At 40.0% G+C, this 23089-nt stretch overlaps 1 protein-coding gene across 1 annotated transcript in view; it reads left to right on the top strand.

Annotated features, from left to right (window-relative positions):
* The window catches only part of CFAP58 (cilia and flagella associated protein 58), a 94340-nt gene extending 71551 nt beyond the window's left edge, over window positions 1-22789 (top strand). Inside the window, exons 16-18 of the mRNA XM_045191300.2 lie at window positions 13170-13289; window positions 18111-18244; window positions 22119-22789. Coding sequence (XP_045047235.1) covers window positions 13170-13289; window positions 18111-18244; window positions 22119-22230 — 366 coding nt within the window. The 3' untranslated portion in view covers window positions 22231-22789. The remainder of the gene's footprint in view (window positions 1-13169; window positions 13290-18110; window positions 18245-22118) is intronic.
* Window positions 22790-23089: the final 300 nt, after the last annotated feature.

Raw genomic sequence — 23089 nt, 5'->3', positions numbered from 1 at the left:
CATCTTCCTAGAGGCAGCAACTATCATGAATTTTGTGTATATTCCTTCAGAATATATTTTTGCTTTTACTGTAAATTGATGCAGCTATAAACAACATAGAGAATTACCTGGTGTATTTTATATTTACATACATGGTATGATACTGCATGTATTATTTATTTAGTGTTTTTCCCCCTCTTGACATTATATTTTTGAGAAATATCCATGTTGCTACACATTGACGCTGTAAGTAATTCTACTGTGCATCTAATATATTTACCTAATTTTTTATGATGGACACTTAGTTACCCACCCCACCCCCAGCACCTAACTTTTACTATTGTAAGAGAATTTCAGTGGATATTCCTATACAAGTTTCCTTGTGTGCATGTCTGAGCATCTTTTAGGGTATGTTCCTCAAGGCAGGAGAAAGACTTTCTAAGTATAATCCAAATGCAGAAATCACAAAGAAAAGGAATGATAGCTTTGTCTATATAAAAAGTTTAAAACATCATCAGTATAGCAGAAGATGCTTTAAAAATGGAAAGGTGCAAAAATAAAAATATTTGCAATAAGCATGGCAGAAAAGTCTTAATATGCTTAACATATAAAAAACTTTTACAAATCATTTGAAAAAGATGATTGTGTCAATTATTAAATTGGTTGAGATCATAAGCAAACAATTCACAAAGGAAGAGTATGAATGGCTAATAAACATAAAATATGATTACTGTTATTAGGAGTCAAAGTAATGAAAATTAAAAGAATATTTTTTGGCTATCAGATTGGCAAAGAAGAAAAAGGGAATAATGATACCTAGTGCGAGTGAGAATTTGGGGGTAACAGGTACTTTCATGTCCAGTGGGTAGAGTTGAAGTTGATGTAAACTTTCTAGAGGAGAGTTTGGTAGAGGCATACTTCAATCAAATACATATCCCTTGGTCCCAAAAGGGGCTCGTCCCTCAGGCCCTAATTTGTCTTAGAAGAAGACTTCAAGCAACATCTTCTATCCTTCTCTCCTTAAAGCCTGGAGTTGAGAGTCAAGCCAGAAAGTGAACTCCCAGCTCCCTCTCACCAGGGGGCCATTGAGGCAGGAAACATAAGGGAAATTCTAGAGCCATAAATATGAATGATCCCTTGGGGACTAGTAGGAAAAGACAGAATGATTGCAATTATTTATAAGATAACAATTATAATCATAGCTAACACTTATTGAGCACATACCATAAGCCTTAGAATATGCAAACTCTGACTCAGAATTTATACATTAGGAATTAATCTAGAGAAATTAAATCAGTTGTGTAAAAATATGTCATACTGAAGATGCTTATTGTAGGGTTACTTATGCTGTATATTAACTTAAGGATGGATCAATAATGATCATGTACCGTAAACTGAAGGATATGACTAAATCAAGCCAAAGTTAAAATATCCAACAGTACTGTGATAACCCCAAGTATGTAGTTAAATTGAAATTGGAAAGGTCTCCCAATGGAAGTAATTTGAGTAGGGTCTTGATGGAGGAGAAGGTTTGACAAGGTGTGGCCGTAGTAGTGGTGAAGGGCATTCTGGAGAAATAAGTGGCTAGGGAGTGATGCGGATCGTGGCCAGCAGGATCCTGTGTTGTGGAGGCAATAGACAAATACACACAGACTACAGAAGTCCTGTGGAGAAAAAGGGACAGCATGGCCACTCTCTAAATGAGAGAGGATGAGAGGGCTAGAGAGAGCCTCAGAGAGAGCCCGCCCCTGCCCGGACAGGCTTTTATTGCTTTTCTGGGCACATTACATGGAGGATGTCTTCATTTACTAAGAACAGGTTCACTGTAGGTGATTACCTTTTACAGACAACAAAGGACAGAATACTGCTAATTACTTCAAAGAGAAGGATGTTATAGCTCAAGGGGGAAAGTGGTTGAACTGGTTACACTCCGTACTTGGGTGGTTTAGCACAGACTTTAGGAAGTTAAAGATACTTTGGTAAACATTTGCTGCCTCAATCCAGGGTGAGGGAGTTTTAGCAAAAGCAAGTCTCATAGCAGCCTAGGTACAATGCAGGCCTGATTCCCCATGGGAGAACCTGTCTGTGGGCATAGGTCCTGCCTGCCGACCTCGCACCCACTGGCTTTTCCAAGTGGGAGCTGGGCTACATTTCCCATGCATGGAACAGTTCCCTATAAGGGAGTGACAATGACATAGTGTAGTGGGCATCCAGGGAACATGGCAGGGAGTAGAGAGAGGACGGAACTCTGCTCTGAGCCCATCCTGTGATGTCAGAGTCCTATTATTGCTTGGAAGCTTTTTTAGGATTTAATCACAATATCCACATTAGTTGGAGTTATTTCAACTTGAGTATGTAATTCCATCAGAGTATTACTTTTTTTAAAATTTAATTTGGCTTACTCAAAACTATACACTATTCCAAAGAGTTTTCCAAGTTAGTGAGATTTCCCTGGGCTGCCTTTCATTGGCCCCGTAGCATGCTTTCATAGCTTGGTTGTGTGAACTCCTTTCTTTATGCAGCTGTCATCGTCAACGTACAGTTACACAGCTGCTCTGCTCTCTCTTGGGGTCCTCCCTCCCTTTGACTTGGCTGGTGATAAAGAGTGGTGGCGAGAGGATGTTTGGCAAAGGACTGAAAGGAGTCAAGGGTGTGCTGGTCCAGGCTTGGAGTCACACTGGCCTGGGTTAGAATTCTGAGTGTCATTTGCAAGTGTGTGGTATTGAGCAAATTACTTAGACTTGCTGAGCCTCAGTTTCCTCATCTGTGAAATGGAGTTTGATGTATGAGGATTACATGGACAATGTCTAAAAGTGGTTTTCAGAGCATGTGGTGTGTGCTCCATAAATGTTAGCTAATATTATAATTATTATTTTATGAATGTTCAGAATCATTCTGCCTTTTCCTATTAGTCTCCAAAGGATCATTTATATTATAGGCCCAATTAATTAGTCATGGCTCTAGGATTTCCCTTATGTTTCTGGCCTCAGTAGCCCCTTGGTGAGAGGAAATTTGGAGTTCACTTTCTGGTTTGACTCTTGATGAGGGTTTAAGGAGAGAAGTATAGGAGGCCTTGAGGTCTTCTGGTAAGTTAGACAAATTAGACAGGGCCTGAGGAAGGAGCTTCTTGTAGGACCAAGAAATACATAAAAGCACTTGATTGAAGCATGCCTCTAGGCTGTCTCTCTATCTAGAACTCCAGCATTCATGGAGTCCAGCTTACCCACACTTGAGAAAATCATCAAGAAGCAAGGATGAGAGAGATAGAGATAGAAATATAGAGAGAAGAGAGAGAAGAGAGAGGAGAGAGAGAGAGAAGAGAGAGAAGAAAGAGATATCCAGGGAAAAGAAGTGGATGGACCTTGGGAAGTGATGGACTATTATTGATGGACTTTCAGGGGTCTTTTGTGCCTTCTCTGATTCTTGTGGGGTCATTTGTGTCTATTTAGAATTGGTCTTATCACAACATCTTGTTTGTTGACTCCTTTGTCTGTCCCTCTCATTAGACTCTAAATTCCTCCAGGACCACACAGTATAGAAGAAGGATTATGGTCTTTTGGAATTAGATTTGCTTCATATCTCTAGCACTAGTGTCCTTGGTCAATTATTTAACCTGTTTCCTCATATATACCTCTAATTTATAGAATTGTCATAAGGATTGGATATAATTTATAAAAGGTAACCAGTATATAGTAGTAAATAGCAGCTGGAGATGATGAGCACAACCACAACAACAGTGATGGTGGTGCCAGCGTGTAACACAGTGCCTGGTGCATCATCAGCACCGGGACAGATGATGGATGGATGAATGGTTGGGTGAGTGAATGGCTGACTGACTGCATGTTGAAATAGATGAGTAAACAATCAGTTCTCAGGTTTGTTGTGATGAGTTATTGAAATGACACATGTGCCGAGCTCAGTATCATCCCTGGCACATCCATCATACCTGTTCAATGAGAGCTGCTGCTTTTGCTTCTGTTACTTTTTCCAATATTCTTTTTCCAATTCTGTCAGATTGTAAATTTGTGAAGGCAAGTGACTGTTGCCATAATATAAATATATTCACTAATGAACTTACCATTTATATGACCGTTGCCTACTCAGACATCCCTTCCTACATCATGTGACTAACTCCTCCCTATGTTGACATTATTTGTCTCTCTTTTTCAGTAGGATTGTCCAGTGTTATTCATACCCAAAGGAGAATAAAAATCAATGCAAAGCAATTGTAAAGTAAAATTGTAAACTTTGCAAAAGATGCCAATGTATAATTGGTTTAAGTACTTAACTAAGATACAGAAAGCATTAATCATAAAAGAAATTATAGGCAAATCTTGCTACATTAAAATTAAGAATGTCTGTTTCTCTAAAGAAGTTATAGCTAAAGCAAAACACAATTTCATTTACATCAGGGTGGGCAAAAGTAGTTTTACAGTTGTTAGTATGCAAAACAGCATTTATTCTTGTCCTATTTATTAATACTGTCTTATTTTCCATATGAACAATTGCAAACCTACTTTTGCCCAGAATATATAAAGAATTACAAATCAAGAAGAAAAAGACACCTAGTGTAGGTGAACAGGCATTTCTCAGAACGAGAAAAACAGATGAATAAACTTGAAAAAAAGTGCTCAACCTTGTTTTATAAGCAGGGAAATGAAAAGAATGGCCACACTGAGATACGATCTCACTGTTCCTAGAGAGACAAACGTTTAGATGTCTGTATTAGTCATCTGTTGCCCTGCTACAAGTCACCACCAATTTAGTGGTTAAAACAACACACATTACCTTATCACTTCAGTGGGTCAGGAGTGTGCGTGTGGCTTAGCAGGTCCTCTGCTCAGGAGTGCCTGGCAACACAAGGCAATGGCAAGGATGCAGATCAGTGGGGGTTTTTATAAACACTTCTGAAAATAACTTTGCCAAGTTGAACATTTACATGTCTTTAAGGTACAACACTGATTCTACCTGTAGGTCTACATGCTGGGAAGGCTTGTCCTTGTAAACTGGGAAACATGCACATGAATGTTCATAGCAATATTGTTGAAAAAGACAAAACCCTGGAAACAACCCAAATGCCCACCAGTAGGAAAATGAGTAAGTTGTAGAATTCTCACCCAAAAGGATTTATGATATGAACAGAAACACACAACATCCATAAATCTTAGAAACATCATGTTGACTAAAGCAAGTCAAGAAAACTAGGTGCAGTTGGAAGTATTTTTATAAAGCTTGAGAAAAGCAAAATTAAATAATAGATATATGCTAAAACTACATGGAAAAATCTGGGGATTGATAATGGGATTGAGAATGGTGCTCACCTTGGCTGAGGTGCGGGTGCAGGGATGGGATGCAGAAGGAAGTACACAGATTCTAGGTATTTGGTAATGTTCTATTTCATTGTATTACTGTGATTTATAGTTCTATATGTTCTTTTGTATGGTTGTTGCATAGTAAAAATTTGAGAAAAAGTTGTACTACAGAAGTCAGATATATGAAGGAAGTAAAATTGTACTATATAATGCTTAGTTATGTCAAAATCCCATTTTAATAAGTTATTTTTCCTATTACTTCATTATTAAACTAGTAAGTAGTTCATTATTAAAATTAAAATGTAAAGTTTTAAATTATAAGACCAATAAACTTATTTTCATGAGTATTAGGTAAGTTTTTCAAGCAAAAAATCTCATTCAAACTTTTTTCTTTACTACGTCTTGTGGAAAGTGGTTATTGACGTTCAGTGTATTGACTTTATCTATTAAATTTGCCTTTTGATCTTAAGGCTCTTCTCTAATTTATTAATGCAAATATTATTATTTATACTGTTATTCTCACCAAGATCCATCTAAACTATTTCTCTTCCTATGGTCCATCAAATGGGTATCATTTCTACCTTTGAACCTACCCATACACCACACACTATTTCTGGAACCTCTCTGGGGACCTGGCATATTACTCTTGCCTTTTTTAAATGACTTAGTTATTTGTTTTCCCTCAACTGAATAGTAAAGTCCTTACTATTGACCTTAGCCAATAGTAAGCTTTTGGCCTTAGTTATCTTTGTATGAAATAGCACAATGATATGCATAGTATTGGTACTAAATAGAAACTTAGTTGACTTGAATTTTCTAGACCTTTTTGTTATAGGCTTTAAAAAATCAACACTATCACTATTGAATATGTGCAAATTCTTCACATATATTAAGTTGCTAGGTAAGGTGCAAAGGTGAAATAGGTCAACCATTTTGGTAATGAAGTTCAGGCTAATCTACATAATTATATACTTTGTATAGGACTTCACAAACATATTTGCATTTGGAAATCAAATCCCTTGCAAAATGATCTTTGAGGAAGTTTGTGTTGCTTCTGTCAGAATGCACCAGAAGCATTTTTTTTTACTGTTACAAAAATGGTGAAGGTTAGTGCATGCAGATTTCTTGTACGCCTCATAAAACACTTAATCATCTGCATCCGAAGCCAAGAACCACCGTGTAACCAAGTAGTTCTTAGCTCATAAGGAACTCAGCTGTGCAATTCTGTTTCATCCCCATATTCAGCACCTCCTCTCCTCTCCAGGGGGCTTTCCCACTTCATGACATCATAACCAAGATAGGTCCAGAGTTCAGTTTCGCTGACTTTTTTGTTATAAAGCTAATAAACACGAAGTCCCAAGGTATCAGCCATTATTTCCTCCTTCTTTTAAAGTTAGATGGAAATGTAATATGTTTTTACAGAGTCTCTAATTTATTTCCCTACTAACGAGAACAGGCATTTCTAGATAAATTAGGCAGTGTTCTTTAGGGGTTGACTTTATATATAGAGGGAAACAATTTTGCTTAAGATTTGAAATCTGGCTTTAATTTTTTATAAAGAATTATGGATAGGGGTGGGAGGATGGAAAAAGGACTGAAACCAAGCAAAGATGCAAAAATCTATTGCATCTTTTAAGGTGTGGAGAAGAGTTATATGTGCAACTAGAATTTCTGTGTTTGCAGAGGCTGTTCGAAAAAAGTCCACGTAGTCTGAGCTATGGCTGCATCTTTATACTTACGTGTGTCAGTACGCACATGTACATGAAGTAGAGTTTGCGTAGCCAGTCGGGTGAATGCATCTGCAAGTTTTGTGAATTAAAAAAGTATTTGAAGCCTTTCACACTATCAGAAACCCACTACAAACATTTAAGTAAGAGATCAAGGTTGTGCATGAGGTGATTCCCTGAGCTATATACAATATATGAGGGAGGACCCCAAAAAGCCTGAAATTTATTTGTTAAAAATTGTGTATTTATTCTTACATGCTTAAACTTTAGTCACCTTCAAAGTACTCTCCATGGGATGCAATACATCTATTGAGACTTTTTTTTTCATTGCTCAAAACAATTTTTGAACACATCAATTTTGATGCCATTTAGTGCTTCTGCCGCTTTTTGTTTCACCTCTTCCACATCAGCAAAATGTTTCCCTTTGAGGATTTTTATCATCCAGGGAAACAAAAATGTCACTCAGGGCAAGATTGGGTGAATAGGGAGGGTGGGACATGGGAGTCATGCCATTTTAGGTCAAAAACTGCTGAACACTCAACACGGGTGTGGGCAGGTGCACTCGTAAATCACCCACCATGAAATGGGCAAACGTATAGAAAGAGTCTTAAAAAAATTCACTGAAGCTGAACACAGCCTCTCACAACAATGCCAGCTGGTACTGTGATACAGATGGGTTCCTAGAACACTCACCTAGTAGGGCAAGTCTATACTACAAGGGGCCTGCCCTCCAGGAGATAATTGTTTTTGGGGGGGGCATTCCACCTCGTAAACAACGGAAAAATTTAGCTCAAAGTTATGCAACTTAAAGTACTGGTGAGTTATACAAGCTCTGCTAACTGAAAGATGTTACCCAATGGTCTAATTCAAGTTCTCATCATACATATATCCTACCTCTGTGAATATGTACTACTAAAACCGATGGGCACAGTCTGCTGACGATACCATTGCAAGCAACGGAATCACTGAGCCCCTAGCACGTGTAGTAGTAGGTACAAGAGAGATATAGAAAGATCCATTGTGGTTCTGACCTTAAAGGTTCATCATTCAGTTGGAGAGACAGAATGGATTCATAAAGATTAAATACTGAAGTAACATAGATAGCATCTGTCGACAAGTTGGAAAAAGAGATTTTCTGTGTATTCTGTGAGGTGGGCTTTCTCAGAAGCATCAGTTTAAAAGAAAAAAAAACCTAACTTCATCTTGAACCCTTTGGGTGAGCTAGAGTGACGACAAGATGGTGTCTCTTTCCTTGGAGTACGGGGTATGCAAGCCTCTGAGCGGGAGGCTCTCGCCCTGGTGAGTGGAGATAAGCGTGCGTCTTTGGCTAAGGAGGAAAGCTGCCTGTTGCACACGAATTAGCTAGGTCATGGGGTGAGCTGATTATTCCCAGAGCTCACCCACGCAAGCTGATGAATCCAAGGTGAGCAGAATCAATGGACTGGCATTTGCCAAACACAGATTCAGATTGAAACCGAATTAATTAGTTCCTCTTCGTTACTGCATCAAGTAAGCGAGCTGAGGAAGAAGAGGTGTTACGGTGCACATTGAATGTGAACTATCTTCTGTTTTCAGGTGAAGATGCAAAGCAAGAGACAGGGCATATAAACAGACAACGGATATAAAATTATAGCTCAGTGCGGAAAGGAGTTCTGTTAGCAATTTAATTCTTTACTCTGACTTGTACCCGGAATAGCACTGACTTTTATTTGCATAGACTGTTCAGAATGTAGACTTTTAATTTATTGTCAGATAAAATACAAATACCTGAGGTCTGAGAGATTCTGTGAGTTTCCAATATGGGGTTAGAGATTGTCACCATGTAATGACAGATTATTTGAAGCTAATACTGTGATTAATTCCTTACCACTCTACTCAGCCAATATTGACGATGAATCCAGTATAACTTGGCAGAGACCCTTGTAACAGAAGAAGCCATAACCATGTCTGACAATCTGTCTGACTGCGAAACTGGGATATCTAGGAAGAGAACATCATTTTAACGATAGACACGGCATGGTTCATGTGCGCAAGACATACTCAACCAGAGATCAACCAGAGAGCAAGCTAGTCTCTTGGCATTAATAGTCTAGCTTATTTTCTGGTGTAGCTGTTCATAAAGTAATTTAAAGAGTGAGGCATGCTACAAAATAATATTGGGTGTGTTATGAACGAACTCTGAATAAATAAAGAAATGCCAACCTGAAGATGCAATCTTTTGTTGGTGGGGAAATAATAAACTATTTATGATTTTCTTATGATGTTTCATTGACATATGGTGCTTCTAAACCAGTGACAAATTAATTGACTGGGTTTAAAAAGAAATGGAGGCGGCTTAATGAAGAAAGACAGGATATGTATTACAAGGCAGCTGGTGCTGCCACTGCTGGCTTATGGAGACAATATACATCGGACAGCAAATGAGTCTCTGTTGCATAAGATAGATTCTCTTTATAATAGAATTGCATGCTTTGTCTCTAAATGGGGTTATTATACACACCATTGCACAATGTTTGAAGAGCTTGGTCGGCCCTTATAGAGGGTTAGGAGAGAAATAAATTGGAAAACAATCGTACTTAAGACCTTCAATCCATCAAACACTCCATATTTATCTAAATTACTAGCACGTTCTCCCAATGTACAAATCTGTATGATACGCACAGCTAGAATGTTAATGCTGACCAGCCTTCACTTCGGTTTTATCAGGTTTTCCGGTGTAAGCATAGAGGAAAATTCACGCACGTTGGAGGCTGGCAGTGCACTTCAGCCACTAGCCTCCCGTCCCCTTTCCCTCTGCTCTCCATACACCCCACTGTCTCGGTTTCCTTGGGTATTCTTCCCACCCACCGTGAACACATATGCATTACTTGTCCTGGGTTACTTAACTCTTGAACTTTTTGACTTTGCATATTCAGGCAGATTTGATGTGAATTTACTCAGTGTTTTCACTTTGTCCCACACTTGTGGGTCCTTACTGTTCAGTTGCTTAGTTATCCTTTAGAATAAATCCACTTCAATTCACTTAACAGCCTCTAAAAAGCCCAGGAAGTTATAGAAGACGACAGGATAAGTGGCACCATTGTTCACTGTGTATGGGAAGAGTGCATGTCCCGTTAGAGGACATGGACAAGACTCATCCGGCGGGTGCAGGTCAGGGGAGGTGGGAGCTCAGTCATGCTCTTCCCGGTCAGGCGCTCTAACCTGGCTTTGAACCTAGCTCTGTCCTTCTGGAGATATATATCATGCAGCCTTAAAGAATTAGGTAGCTCACTTTGATCTAGATTCGTTTAGGGTTATAATGTGTTTTCAAGCCCCAGAGGAGGTGTTGCATGGGAAAAGTGATTCTCAAATATCTCATGATGAAGTTTTTGACTTGTCAAGGGATTTTGAACACACCATTCATTCCTCTTGACCTTGGTATTCTTACCTATGAGGTGAGGTAACAATATTTGCTTTTTCCGTGTTTTCTTCCGTGTCTCTTTCCTCCCTCCCTACCAGGAGCAATTGAAAACAATTAGGCCTGTGGAACATTGGAAAGTTCTTGGAGTAAGATGGTCTTTTTGGTTTAAAGCATTATTCTGTCCAAACCTGATCGCTTCCTCCTCATCATTGCAGGGTTCTTCACTTTCAACTCTGCCCGTATTCTGGTCCAGAGAAAGGTGAACTGAAAGAGATGGACAAAACAGTTTCATGGGCTTCTCCACATGTTTATTACCCTTTCCAAATTGAATCTTGAAGCTTTGCCAGACATTTTATTTATCCAACAGAGCAGGCATTAAGTGGCTATAGAAATAAACTCACCTCTGATATCTTTCTCATTGCTCGCTACGTCCATTTACTGGGAAGATTATATTGTAAGGTGTGATGGGGGTGCTGCACAGCAAAGGAAAGTCATCGTTTTGTAATTCCACTTGTCATTTTCCTTTTTTGTGTGTGGGCTTTTGGATTTCCTTGTCATTTCTGGAATTATTTCTTAAATGGTGGGTATTGTGTTGATGAGTGTGTTTCTCCAGTAGCATATTCCATCCTTGTAATTTTTAAGTTGCCTATGCTCTTTTGAAAATAGAGACATGTTATTTATAATGCAGCTACTATAATTTGGCCAAGAAAAAGAAAAAACTGAGATGAATGGTAGCAATGACTAGTTAATGAATTCCCTCTTACCTATTTTTAAAAAGACTTTTATGTTCTTTGGCAAAATAGATTATTTGATGACAATGTTAAGAATACTTAACTCTAGGTAAGAAATCATTTCCATTTGACTGGGTGTTTCATTTAATGATAGGGCTTTATTTATATTTTGTTCCTTTAGCATAATTATCTTAAGAAAATAATATGTACAGAGACAAATGAGTAGAGACTAGACACTAGTTGTTTGTTTTTTTTTTTAATCAGTGTTTGTTCAAATTAGGGCAATTTAGAGGAGAGAGAATCTAGAATTGAAATGCCTTAGAAATAAATCTTTGCTTGTATGTATTATCTTTAGTTCAAAGATCTGAAAGTATGTTATAAGCAATTAAGCTTTAGGGTACAAATGGGAATTCTGTATTGTTTATTGGTTAAATTAAGTTACTGAATTGAGATTTGCTTTGGGTTCCTAGGAAGTCCTTTGTTTTAAGTCTACAAAGTTGCATGTCCTAGTGTGCCTGGCCTTTTTTTTTTTAACCTATTCCTTCAAACCATTTCCAGATCTCTTTTCATCCCATGTCACATTTCTTAAAAGACTCATTTTCTTTACTGTCTACTTTTGATTTGTTCTTCAGCCTCTGTGACATTTGCTCCCAAAATGTTACTGTAACCTTCTGAGTAAGGTCAGTGGTGCCGTCCCAACAGCCCACCCCAGAGGCCATTTCAGTCCCCCTCTCATCTCTTTTCTTTCCCCTCTTTGACGTCACTGACCTCTCAAATCATTCCTTCCTTTTTAAATGTCTGCCTTTTCTTGGTTTGGGGGACATTCAATTACTGTCCTTTATTTTCTTTCTCTGGATCTTACTTACTTTCCCACCCCATATATTCTGGCTCTCCTCTAAATCTGGTTGTCCTAGCTCACCCTATAAGCCATTCCTGGCTGATGAATCCACTCTAATGCCTCTAACTGGAACCCACTCTTAGCTCCAACTTTCTCCTCAGTTCTCAACTCTGGGACCACATTTTCAATTCCTCTTCTAGATATCTTACAGGGCCCCAAGCTCAACATATCCCCAAACCACTGATTATCAGGGGAGAACACAGTGACAGTTCCCTTCCCCCAACACTGTATCTCCCCTAGCCCCCCTGTCTCCATCACCCTCCAGTCCCATATGCCCACGTTGGAGACTTTGGAGTCATCTTGGCTCTTGCTCCTCCCCCCTGCACTTGTCTGATCATGTAATAAACCCCGCTGATTCTACCTCAGAAATGGTTTCACATCTATCTACCTTCCATCCTAACTACCTGTTTTAGGTCCAGCTTTTAGGTCCTGGCTTGTGCCAGGTCCCTGAGCAGCCTCCTCATTCTGTTCTCTGCTTTGCTGTTGGAGTTATTCCTCTGAGGACAAACTCAGGCATGGCTCACCCTTGGCTCCCAATTGCATAAAGGATGTGGTCTCAAACTATATCCTATGTGACACACACTATCTAGTTCCAGCCAATGAGCCCAGCCTGTTCTCTCTGCCTCTCCCTCCTCCTGCCCTGTGCACCTGCTGAACTGGACTCACCACTCCCCTACCCTGTTGCTGAACCTTGGCCTACAAAGCTCTTCTTCTCTCTCTCTGCCTGGGGGAAAGTCCTACTCATTATTCAAGTGAGCATTTAAGTGCCATTTTTGTGAAATCTCCCCCAATTCCTGCAACCAGAATTAGTCACTCCTTGCCTTTATACAACACTTTGTCGAGATCTTTCATCACCGCTCTTGTCTCTCAGTCCTGTGATTATAAGTTTAGGTGGAGATGGACTTTCTCTCCTTATCTGCCTTATTACTGGTATCCAAATGCTGGGCATATCCTAGCCCTTTGATCAGGGTTGGTTTGATGCATGATTGAATGAATCTATGCATGAAGGTAATCAGCATGGAGCTGTGAAGTAGCTTAGGATGGTCCTGAACCATACTGCTAAAGGCACTCTTTTTCTTGCTGGGTTTGTTAATCTCCACCTGTGGTTATGCTCTCCACCAGGAAAAGGAGAAACTGTATGTGGAACTAAAGCTCACCCTGGCCCGGCAGCCTGGGCCAGAGGCTGCAGAGCAGCTACAGATCTACCGCCAGACGCTGCAGGAGAAGTCCAAGCAGATTAAAGTAAGTAGCCTCTGCTCTTTCCTGGCCAAACTCTGGGGAACACACCAGAGCAAGTCTGCTGCCGCAGCTCTAGGAGCCAGTTTCCCAAATGCCAACTCCACCGAGGTCAGCCTTTTTAGCACTTCAGTCCCAGGAGGAGCAGGGCAAACCTCAGAGCTACCCCTCTGCTCCTAGACTAGCAGACCTCCCCCCACCCCAATTCTCCATTTCCTGAAAGAGGGAAGTGAGCAAATGAGGAAAGAGTGGAGGAGATGATGATGGCAATGGAGTGGAGGTAGGGTTTGTGTAGATAATCTCAAGACGATTTAGAGGACCTGGATGTTGGGAAGAACAGAGGAAACATGTTAACACCATTGCCCACTGAAAGAGACACTGTGCCAAAGCAGGTTACTGCTCTTCCATTCTCTCTGAAGTAAATGTACACGAAGCACCAGCTACTTCCAGCACCCAGGGCCTTGCTTCGTGACCATCTATCAAATAAATTGCCATGAAAGGGGAATAAAACAATGCAGGAATCCTCTTAGCATAAATTCTTTTCTAAGTGACATAGGAACCTCAATTGGGCTGATGGAATGTTTTACTATTACATGTGCCTTTTAAAAGTTTTCTTAAAAAACTGTGTATTCTGAGCAAAAATTACAAATAAACCACAAAACAACTATTACTCAGAACTATCAGAAAATTGAGCTGTATGGAAGTCTGACAATCAAGGAATTAAAGAAGTCACATTCATTCATATGGGTAGGAGGGCAGAGACATGGAGATGTGGAAGAGGCTGGTCCCACACACTTGTGTGGTGGATAAAAATTGGGAGGGATATCTTGGGAGTGAGGGATCCCAGCCTCACACCAGCCCACTCAGTCCAGGGTCCAAGTGCCAGGAGGATAGGTCTCCATCTGCCCTAAGTTCTGGCTGTAAAGCCAGTAGGAAGTGGGTCTGTGGAAGAAACTGTGGGATTCTCAGGCATCTCCTCTTAAAGGGCCCACAATGGACTTACATAGACTCACTCTCTCTGGGCTCCAGCTTCAGGGCAGCAGCTTGAAGGGCACCAGTGGTATACAGGGAGGAATGGAAGTGTCTGGCATCAGGAGGAGAGCTGGGGGACACCTTCCTCCCAGACAAAACTCCAGAGGCCAGGCAGTAGCCATTGTTCCTTTCCTGAGCCCTGCCACACACAGAGCTATAGTGTGGCAGCACCATATCTGAGCCTCCATTAACCTGGTTCACACAGATTGCCCCACCCTGGTGATTACCCAAGGCTTCACCCCATCCAACTTAGGGGCCCACCCAAGTGGTTAACAGTAGCTTTTCTACATTAGGCCATGCTACTAAAACAGGGAGTCAAAGCAGCTCTACCTAATACATAGAAACAAACACAGGGAGGCTGCCAAAATGAGGAGACAAAGAAGTATGGTTCAAATGAAAGAACAGTGCAAAACTCCAGGAAAAGAACTAAGCAAAAGGAGTAAAGCAATCTGTCAGGTGCAGAGTTCAAAACACTGGCTATTAGGATGCTCTAGGAACTCAGTGGGTACTTCAACAACATAAAAATAATCCAATCAGAAGTGAAAGTTATACTAATTGAAGTAAAGAAAAATTTACAGGGAATCAACAAGGGAGTGGATGAAGCCAAGAACCAAATCAATGATTTGGAACATAAGGAAGAAAAAAACATTCAATCAGAACAGCAAGAAGAAAAAGGAATCCAAAAAATGAGGACAAGGTAGGGAGCCTCTGGGACAACTTCAAATACACCAACATTTGCATCATAGGGGTGCCAGAAGGAGAAGAGAAAGAAATTGAAAAGTTATTTGAAAAAAATAATGAAAGTAATCTCCCCTAATTTGGTGAAGAAAATAGACATACAAGTGTAGGAAGAACAGAGAATCCCAAACAAGATGGATGCAAAGAGGACCTCTCCAAGATACATCATAATTAAAATACCAAAGGTTAAAGATAAAGAGAGACTCTTAAAAGCAGCAAGAGAAAAGCAGAGAGTTACCTACAAAGGAGTTCCCATAAGACTGAGCTGATTTCTCAAAAGAAACTTTTTAGGCTAGAAGGGAGTAGCAAGAAGTATTCAAAGTGATGAAAATCAAGGACCTACAACCTGGATTACTTTATCCAGCAAAGCTAACATTTAGAATCAAAGGGCAGATAAAGTGCTTCCCAGACAAGATAAAGCTAAAGGAGTTTGTCATCACCAAGCCATTATTAGATGAAATGTTAAAGGGACTTATTTAAGAAAAAGAAGATCAAAACTATGAACATTAAAATGGTAACAAACTCACAACTATCAACAATTGAATCTAAAAAACAAACTAAAAAAAACCAAGCAGAACAGAAGCAGAATCATAGATATGGAGATCATTTGGAGAGTTACCGGTTGGGACGGGGAGGGGGAGAATGGGGGGAAGGTACGGGGATTAAGAAATAAAATTAGTAGTAACAGAATAGGCAGGGAGATGTTAAGAACAGTATAGTAAACAGAGTAGCCAAAGAACTTACCGCATTTTTCGAACTATAAGACGCACCCCCCAAATTCAGGAGGAAAATGGGGGTGTGTCTTATAGTCCGAATGTAGCTTACCTGGCTCACTGGGGCGAGGGGGGGGGCAGTGGCAGTGGAGCAGGGTTTTTTCCTATTTTCCTCCTCTGAAACCTAGGTGCGTCTTATGGTCCAGTGTGTCTTATAGTCCAAAAAATACAGTAATATGCATGACCCATGGACATGAAGCATGGGGGGGAAGGATTGCTGGAGGGAGTGGGGGATGCTGGGTGGAAGGAGGCAAAAGGGGCACATTGGGATAACTGTAATAGCATAATCAATAAAATATTTAAAAAGGGAAAAAATGACACATTACCATAGTATTTTGCGCTTTACCTCCTAAGTGACTACTTCGGTATTCTTGGCCTGTCAGGGAAATCTTATATATACACAGGCACAGGATATATCTATAGCACATGCCAGCTGAATTCTGGTGCTTACCTGCACACTGCGGGGTAATAATTATTGCCTTTCTGCCTGGGATAAAATAGATGCCATGCTACTAATATAGTACTGATCCTTTACAAATAGGACATTGCAAATCTGCATCCTTTTTGTTAAAAAGGCAGATGAAACAGAAGTCTAATTGGAACATTAATTTTCAACTTATGACTGTAAGTATTCATTTCATATGATCATCTTGAAATGCAATTTGCCTTTTCACGAGGCATAATCTTTGGATTATTTTCATCCTTTTAAACAGTTGAGACAGTTGAGTATTTTGAACAAAATACAAGTTTATTTTCTCAGGGATGGGCATGGAATGGAAGAGCATGTCTGTCTGCACTGTTGTCAGACAGCCGCACTTAGCACTGGATTGCGTTCAGTGTTTCATGGGAGCCTCTCATCACCTTAGCCCTTTATTTCAGGAAGTCCAGATTTTTTGCTCTGAATGAAACGTAACCATTGGTGGAAGAGGATCCGATGTGGTTTGCACTGAGCCTCTTGGCCAGTTTGTCCTCATTGCCTGGACTTTTTTTTTTTAAGGAAATTCCACATTCACTGCTTAGAAAGAAAGTCTTAGTTCCTTAGAGTTTAACTATTAAGACTGGTTTTATTCCAACATGAAGATCATATTCGTTAGCTCATGATAACATAGAATCACTTTCACAGAAATTAGAGGAAAGGGTTCAGGAGCAAATCAGTGCTCAGAAGACAAAAATCCCCCTTTCATACAAATTTGTAAAATAGTGAGTAAGAGGAAAAACGAACCTGAGTCTCTTGCATGCTCCTTAGAACAACAGCCTTTCTTTCCTCCCCTTGGTTTTCATGGGGAGCACCCCTACCTCTGGCGTGTTTTCCACTTTCCTCTCAGATGAGCAAATTTCTACTCCTTTCACCCAGCCTGAGATCACCACCATCTACTGGACACCATGACGGAAGAAGCAGATAAGCAGGCTCCCTGTCACAGTGCCTCCCATGAATTAGACTCTCCCACGCACATGTGGCAGCCCCTGAGTCTTAGAGGGAAGTGTCCCAGCACTGGGGTAAAGTGAGAACCTGTGAATAGTCTCGAAGAATACAATAAAGAGGTGACAGGTGGTCAGCAGAAAACACATAAATTGAATTCCTACTTAGTGTGGTGGTGGCAGGATAGTTCCATATATATATCTGGAATTATATATGTATATATACATATATATACACATATACACACACGTATACTTACATGTATATATAAGTATATATATAAGCATATATATATAAGCATATATATATACTTATATAAGTATATATACACAGTTATATAAGTATACTTATAATTATATATATACCTGGAATTATATATTTTATATATATACACACACACACACACACACACACACTTAGTGTGGTGACGGCAGGATTATGTGTGTGTGTGTGTGTGTATTTACCATAATCCTCAGATGAATCACACTCCCTAGTGATGGTTTCCTTGAAAGGTTTTTTAAAAAGGTTTTAAAGGCAATTTTATACTGTACGTCTGGGAGTTTTCCAGTCTTTCCTCGTAGTATTCCTTGAAACACGTTACACCATTTGTGTGTGAGCCTGTTGAATGTTGCCTGACAGTTCCCTTTTTTAAGCGGGTGAATGAGGTTTCATTTGAGTTTCCCTGGTTATGAGTCTTCAGCCCCCAGCCTTGAACTGGAGGGAGCACGCAGATTAACTGTTAAACTGGGCTTGGTTTTGTACTTCTAGCTCCACTGAGGTACATGGCAGGTAATGAGGCTAAAAAGATTTTCATGAAAAATGTGTTGTTTAACTGCATGTCTTCCGTTTTACTCACCATGCTAGGTTTTGTCTTCAGAACTGAATATGTATGAAACGCAGAGCGAAGAATATAAGTATGAGCTGAGGAAACTTAGCAATGAACTGATGAATTTAAAGAAGAAATACCTTGCTCAGAAGCGTAAAGAATACATTCAGAAGTAAGAATTAGATAAATGTTCTAATTTTGTTGTGCCTATTGCCTGCTGATGAGAAAATATTTGGTGTACAGTCACAGAGGTGCAGACTTCACTGGGGTAAACTAAGTCACGGGGTGAACAACTAACATTCTATAGGTCACTCAGTGGGTGTGTATCAGAGCAAGATCAGTATCTCAGCCGATACTGGGGCCTCTTCTTAGGACCCTAACAGGGATCCATTAACATCTGCTCATCGGTGTGCCTAATGTGGAGCAGAGGAAACATAGTGTGATATTCCCCCCTCCACACTGTTCAGACAGTTTGGAGATTATCATGCTATAACCATGTTTGCAAATGAGTTTCACAGTCAGCCTTGTGCTGACTGAAGTATATTCACATTTAAAACCACAGGCAGTTTTGCCAAGGGGGCTGGGTCTGGGCGTGGTAGAGCTGTTGCCTCTGTAATACAGGTGAAGCACTCCAGTTATGAGCAGTTCATGAAAAATTTTCACCTGTGATTTAGGGAAACTATCTCCGAACCATCTCTGTGTCTAGCAACAGCCTTCAGGATCTGCCTTGGGCTGTGCACATGAGCTCTCATTCTTGTAGGAGACGAGAATGCGGCTGTCCGGTTAGCGTTTTGCATTCAGAGTGCCAACGTGTCAGCGAGGAGACATCTTCATTTTGTTATCATTATTTGCGTTGCCTGAGGGTGAGAGAGTAAACCCAGATTCGTAGGTTGACCCTTGGTTTGGCCGTGTGGCGTTGCCCAAATTGTCTAGTTCATTCTACTGTGTGGCTCACGTTCTGGGTTGCAAGTCGAATTTGGTGTTTCTTTCACATCGGCATTTCGGGGACATGGTGAATGAGGGTTTGAGTTCATCTGCCTATGATTCATGAGTGGGAAACAGCTATTTAAAGAAACTGGATGCAAATTCATTTGCCAGTACAAATTTACCCTTCAGAAATCAGAATGTTCCCCTACTCCACCTTTCAGTGTCGGTTCCTTGGTAAAATAAAATATGCTAAGAGTTATACTAATTTAGGTGAGTCTGTCTTAGTGTGTGGGTCTAACAACTACCCGATTCAGAATCCCTGGTGAGACTTTTTAAACGGCAGGCCCCAGGCCCCATTTACAGATATTTGGATTCAGCAGTCTCTGGAGGGGCCTCAGAAATGTGCAGTTTCATCACCCCAGAGGTCCTTTCCGTGCACACCAGCGTTTGAGAACCCAGATATTAATGCTGTGAATGAATGAGTGTTGGAGTAGAAACACTGTAGTTTTCTTTTAGGACATGAGAAGTCACACTTATAAAGCGTTAACATGGTTTCCACACGAGGCAAGGGTCTAGCTCAGGGGCCTTCAAACTTTTTAATTGCACGAGTACTCTAACCAGTATAACATTTTTGAACTTGCAGCTCCCCAATATGTATGGATATAATTTTTAAAATGAAATTTTTATTTGACAATATTTTTTACATTCAATATATTTCAATTTATAAATGCTATGCCAATAATAGTGTCACTTTGTGACTAATTATTAGTAAAGTGAGATTTTTAGTGTTTAAAGTTACAATGTAAGTAGAACCTCTATTACCATCTTTTCATTCCCCAATGGGTTATCTTTCTCATCTTTTGGATCAGAGGTCCCCAACCCTCAGGCTGCTGTCTGGTATCCTGTCTGCGGCCTATTAGGAACAGGCTAACCTGGTCACCAGCGAAGCTCGCCTGAGCTCCACCTCCTGTTTGCCCCCTTTGCTCCACCCTTCCCCATCCCGGTGGAAAAACCGGTCCCTGGTGCCGAAAAGGTTGAGGAACACTGTTCTAGTTTATGTGCAATACTTTCTGGAGACCAGCAGTATAATTTACAGTCACAAACAGCTAGCTTGGCTAAACAGTTAATTATCTTTCTAGAGCTGATTAACTTCCCTGGGGCTCGGCCTAGTCTCCTTTGACCTCATGGATTCCCCTCTCTCACAGTGTTTTGGACACAGAGAGCATGCTGAGCCAGTAAGAGGGTACCCCTCTGCAAGCCCAGCCCTCCCCACCTGCCCACCCACTGGAACTGCACTGCCCCAGCCTGTAGCTATTTGAATTTAAAGGAATTACAATTAAACCAAATTAAAAATTCAGTTCCTTAGTTGCATTACATTTCCACTGCTTAATAGCCACCTGTGGCTAGTGGACACCGCCCGGATACAGAGCTTCTCCATCCCCATGGAAAGTGCTATCATACGGCGCTGCTCTAGCATCTTTGCCTTCCCTGTCCTCCTCTTGCCCTTAAATGCTCATCATTTGTAGCTGCTCTGACCTGGTTAGCATGTCATTGGTGGTTCCATTTAGTTGGGGGTCTGTAAACAGGACATAGACAGAGAAATAAGTTCATAGAAGTGCAAAAAATATTAGAGGGGCTGAAAGAAAATAAGCCAAGGCAAAAACAAAAGTGCTGAGATGGTTTAGATTGGAAGGAGGACGGCTGAAGGGAGTCATTATAATGGTCTATAAATACATGAAAAGGATGATACAAAAGAGACATTATTCCCATTAGTCAGTATAGGCCAAGTCGGAAGCCTTAAGCATAAGTTCCTTCAGGGAGGAAAAATTGGGTTATTTGAGGCAAGAGAGGGCAGGGGGAGTGGGGAGCACAGCCTGCATGTAACAACTGTCAGGAGGAAGTCAGTTGCCAAAGTGCTCGAAGGAATCCTCTTTACTGGATCCACTCATGGCTAAATCTTTTGTTCTATTTATGGAGGATTTTTAAAAATAATAATGAAGCCAATTCTGCTAAGAGATAGCTGGATTGATAAAGCAATCCTCTACAGGTTCTTTCTAAATGGAATAATTTAGAATAATCTCTGTGGATGTTCTCTCCGCATATGCACTTTATAAAATAAAATAATCATTTGTACTCTTTTGCCTTCTTTGGTGCTTTTGCAAATATTTGTTTTAATCTTGCTTTGGTCCCTGATCTGTACCCCACCCACCTGCCCCTACTCCCCTACCCTGGTACCCCCAGGAGGGTCTAGAGTCTGAAGAACCTGTCAGATTTTTTTTCAAAAATGTAGATTCATTCCCCTAAGGTAAATCATTCCTAGTTGTCAAATCTAATTGGTTTTGGTCTTAGTAGTTGCTTAATTTTTTTTTGAAAAAAGGGATTCCAAAGTTGATATCCATAAGACCTCTAATTATACAACAGTAACTTGTATAAATTTAAGGCACCTCTATAGGAAACCTGAATATGTGTGGACATGTTGTGCATGTATGTGTATTTAAGGGAGCTCTAAGATATTAATATACTGCAGATTTCAGGGGAGAGCTCCCTTTATTGCCAAATGTACTATCTTACCTTTCCCAGCTTTTCTTGTATCTTAAACTCTTTTTGATGCTAACTACTGCTTGTATAAAGTTACAGGAAAACATTTGCTTTTGTAAATGTCCACATTTGATGAAGATATGTTTGTGTGCATGTTTGTGTGGTAAATATTCATGTTTGTACCGCTACTTTGGAATTTAAAAGTTGATAAATGATGAATTAATTATTACAACTGAGCCAAGAGAACGAATCTTCTGACTGATCTTTGGAACCAAACCAGTGTTTTATAGAACAGGAAAATGATTGCAAGTCAGAAGCCTTAAGTCCATAGTGCTTGAATTATAATGAGGTCTTCTATCCGTAGTTAGATCAACAGTAGGAGGGACCACTTAATTGTGTCTTTCTCTATTTCGACATGTTATCAGCACATGCCTAATTAGATTTTAAATAGCCATGTCTAAAAATGGAAGCTTTAATAAAGCAGTTTTCAGCGGCTAACTCACCCTATGAACTTAGAGAACACCAAACTTAAAAGAGGACAAAGATGTTTAAGAGGTCACCTTTCATCTCCTCTCTTACAGAAACAAAGACAGAGTATCCATGGACCACACCTTCTCACTGGCCCGACCGACTGGCCCTCGTTTTACTGGGGGTGGCTTTCCCCTCAACAAGTCATCCCAAATGAAGTCTTAACTCGAAGCTGCTGGCTGGGTCCAGTTGAACAGCTCATGAAATTTGCTCGGGAACATTTTGGAGAAATCTCTTTCAAGGCCCTTAGATATTTATGGAAATCAGTGCTAAGATTACAGGATGGAAAGAAGTGCAGAACTATCACAGTCATGTACATAGAGGAGTGAAGACATACTACGTGGTCCACATGGATATTGAGAGATTGTAATGATCTCTGTTCAGTTAGGCTGAGCCACTGCATGAAGCAGGTCTTTTGTCACTACCACGGTGACTGACTGGAAATGTATCACCTCTAGACACTCCATATGGACAAAAGCGTGGATCTTAACTTTTCTATTAGAGACATTGGTGCACTTGAAGAGCTTTTATGTTTAAAAATATACTTGAAATGTAGTGCATTCTTATAAGTAAGAATATTTTAATTATTTCTACTAACAATTATTAGATCTATTTGAATTATTGTTCTGAAAATAATTGTTTTCAGAATGATTTTAGAATAAAATTGTTTTCAGAATGACTTCTAGGTGGAATTTCTTTTCAGGATGGGGGTAGGAAAATCTATTCCAAAGAGACATACTAATAAATATTTCATCATAAAATACAAAAAAGAAATTTTATAGATATTTAAATGTTTGCTTTGGTAAAGTAATTAATGTTTAGAACTACTGTGAGAAATATTTAACATCAGGATTTGATTCAGAGGAACCAAGACTGTAAAATCAGGAATTTGGGCTGGCATTCTATGAAGGGTTCTCCTTTCTAGTCCTCGCTCTTGGAGAATGGAGTTAGAACGGGGATCTGGTTTCCTGAGCTGTGGTCAGCATTTTGAGCCATTGAAGCCACTGTATTTTCTTTTTGTTGA

This window comes from Desmodus rotundus, chromosome 4, assembly GCF_022682495.2.
Source record: "Desmodus rotundus isolate HL8 chromosome 4, HLdesRot8A.1, whole genome shotgun sequence".
In the NCBI taxonomy this organism is placed as follows: domain Eukaryota; kingdom Metazoa; phylum Chordata; class Mammalia; order Chiroptera; family Phyllostomidae; genus Desmodus; species Desmodus rotundus.
The sequence above is the reverse complement of the archived record's forward strand: the minus strand, read 5'-3'. Positions and strand labels throughout refer to the sequence as shown.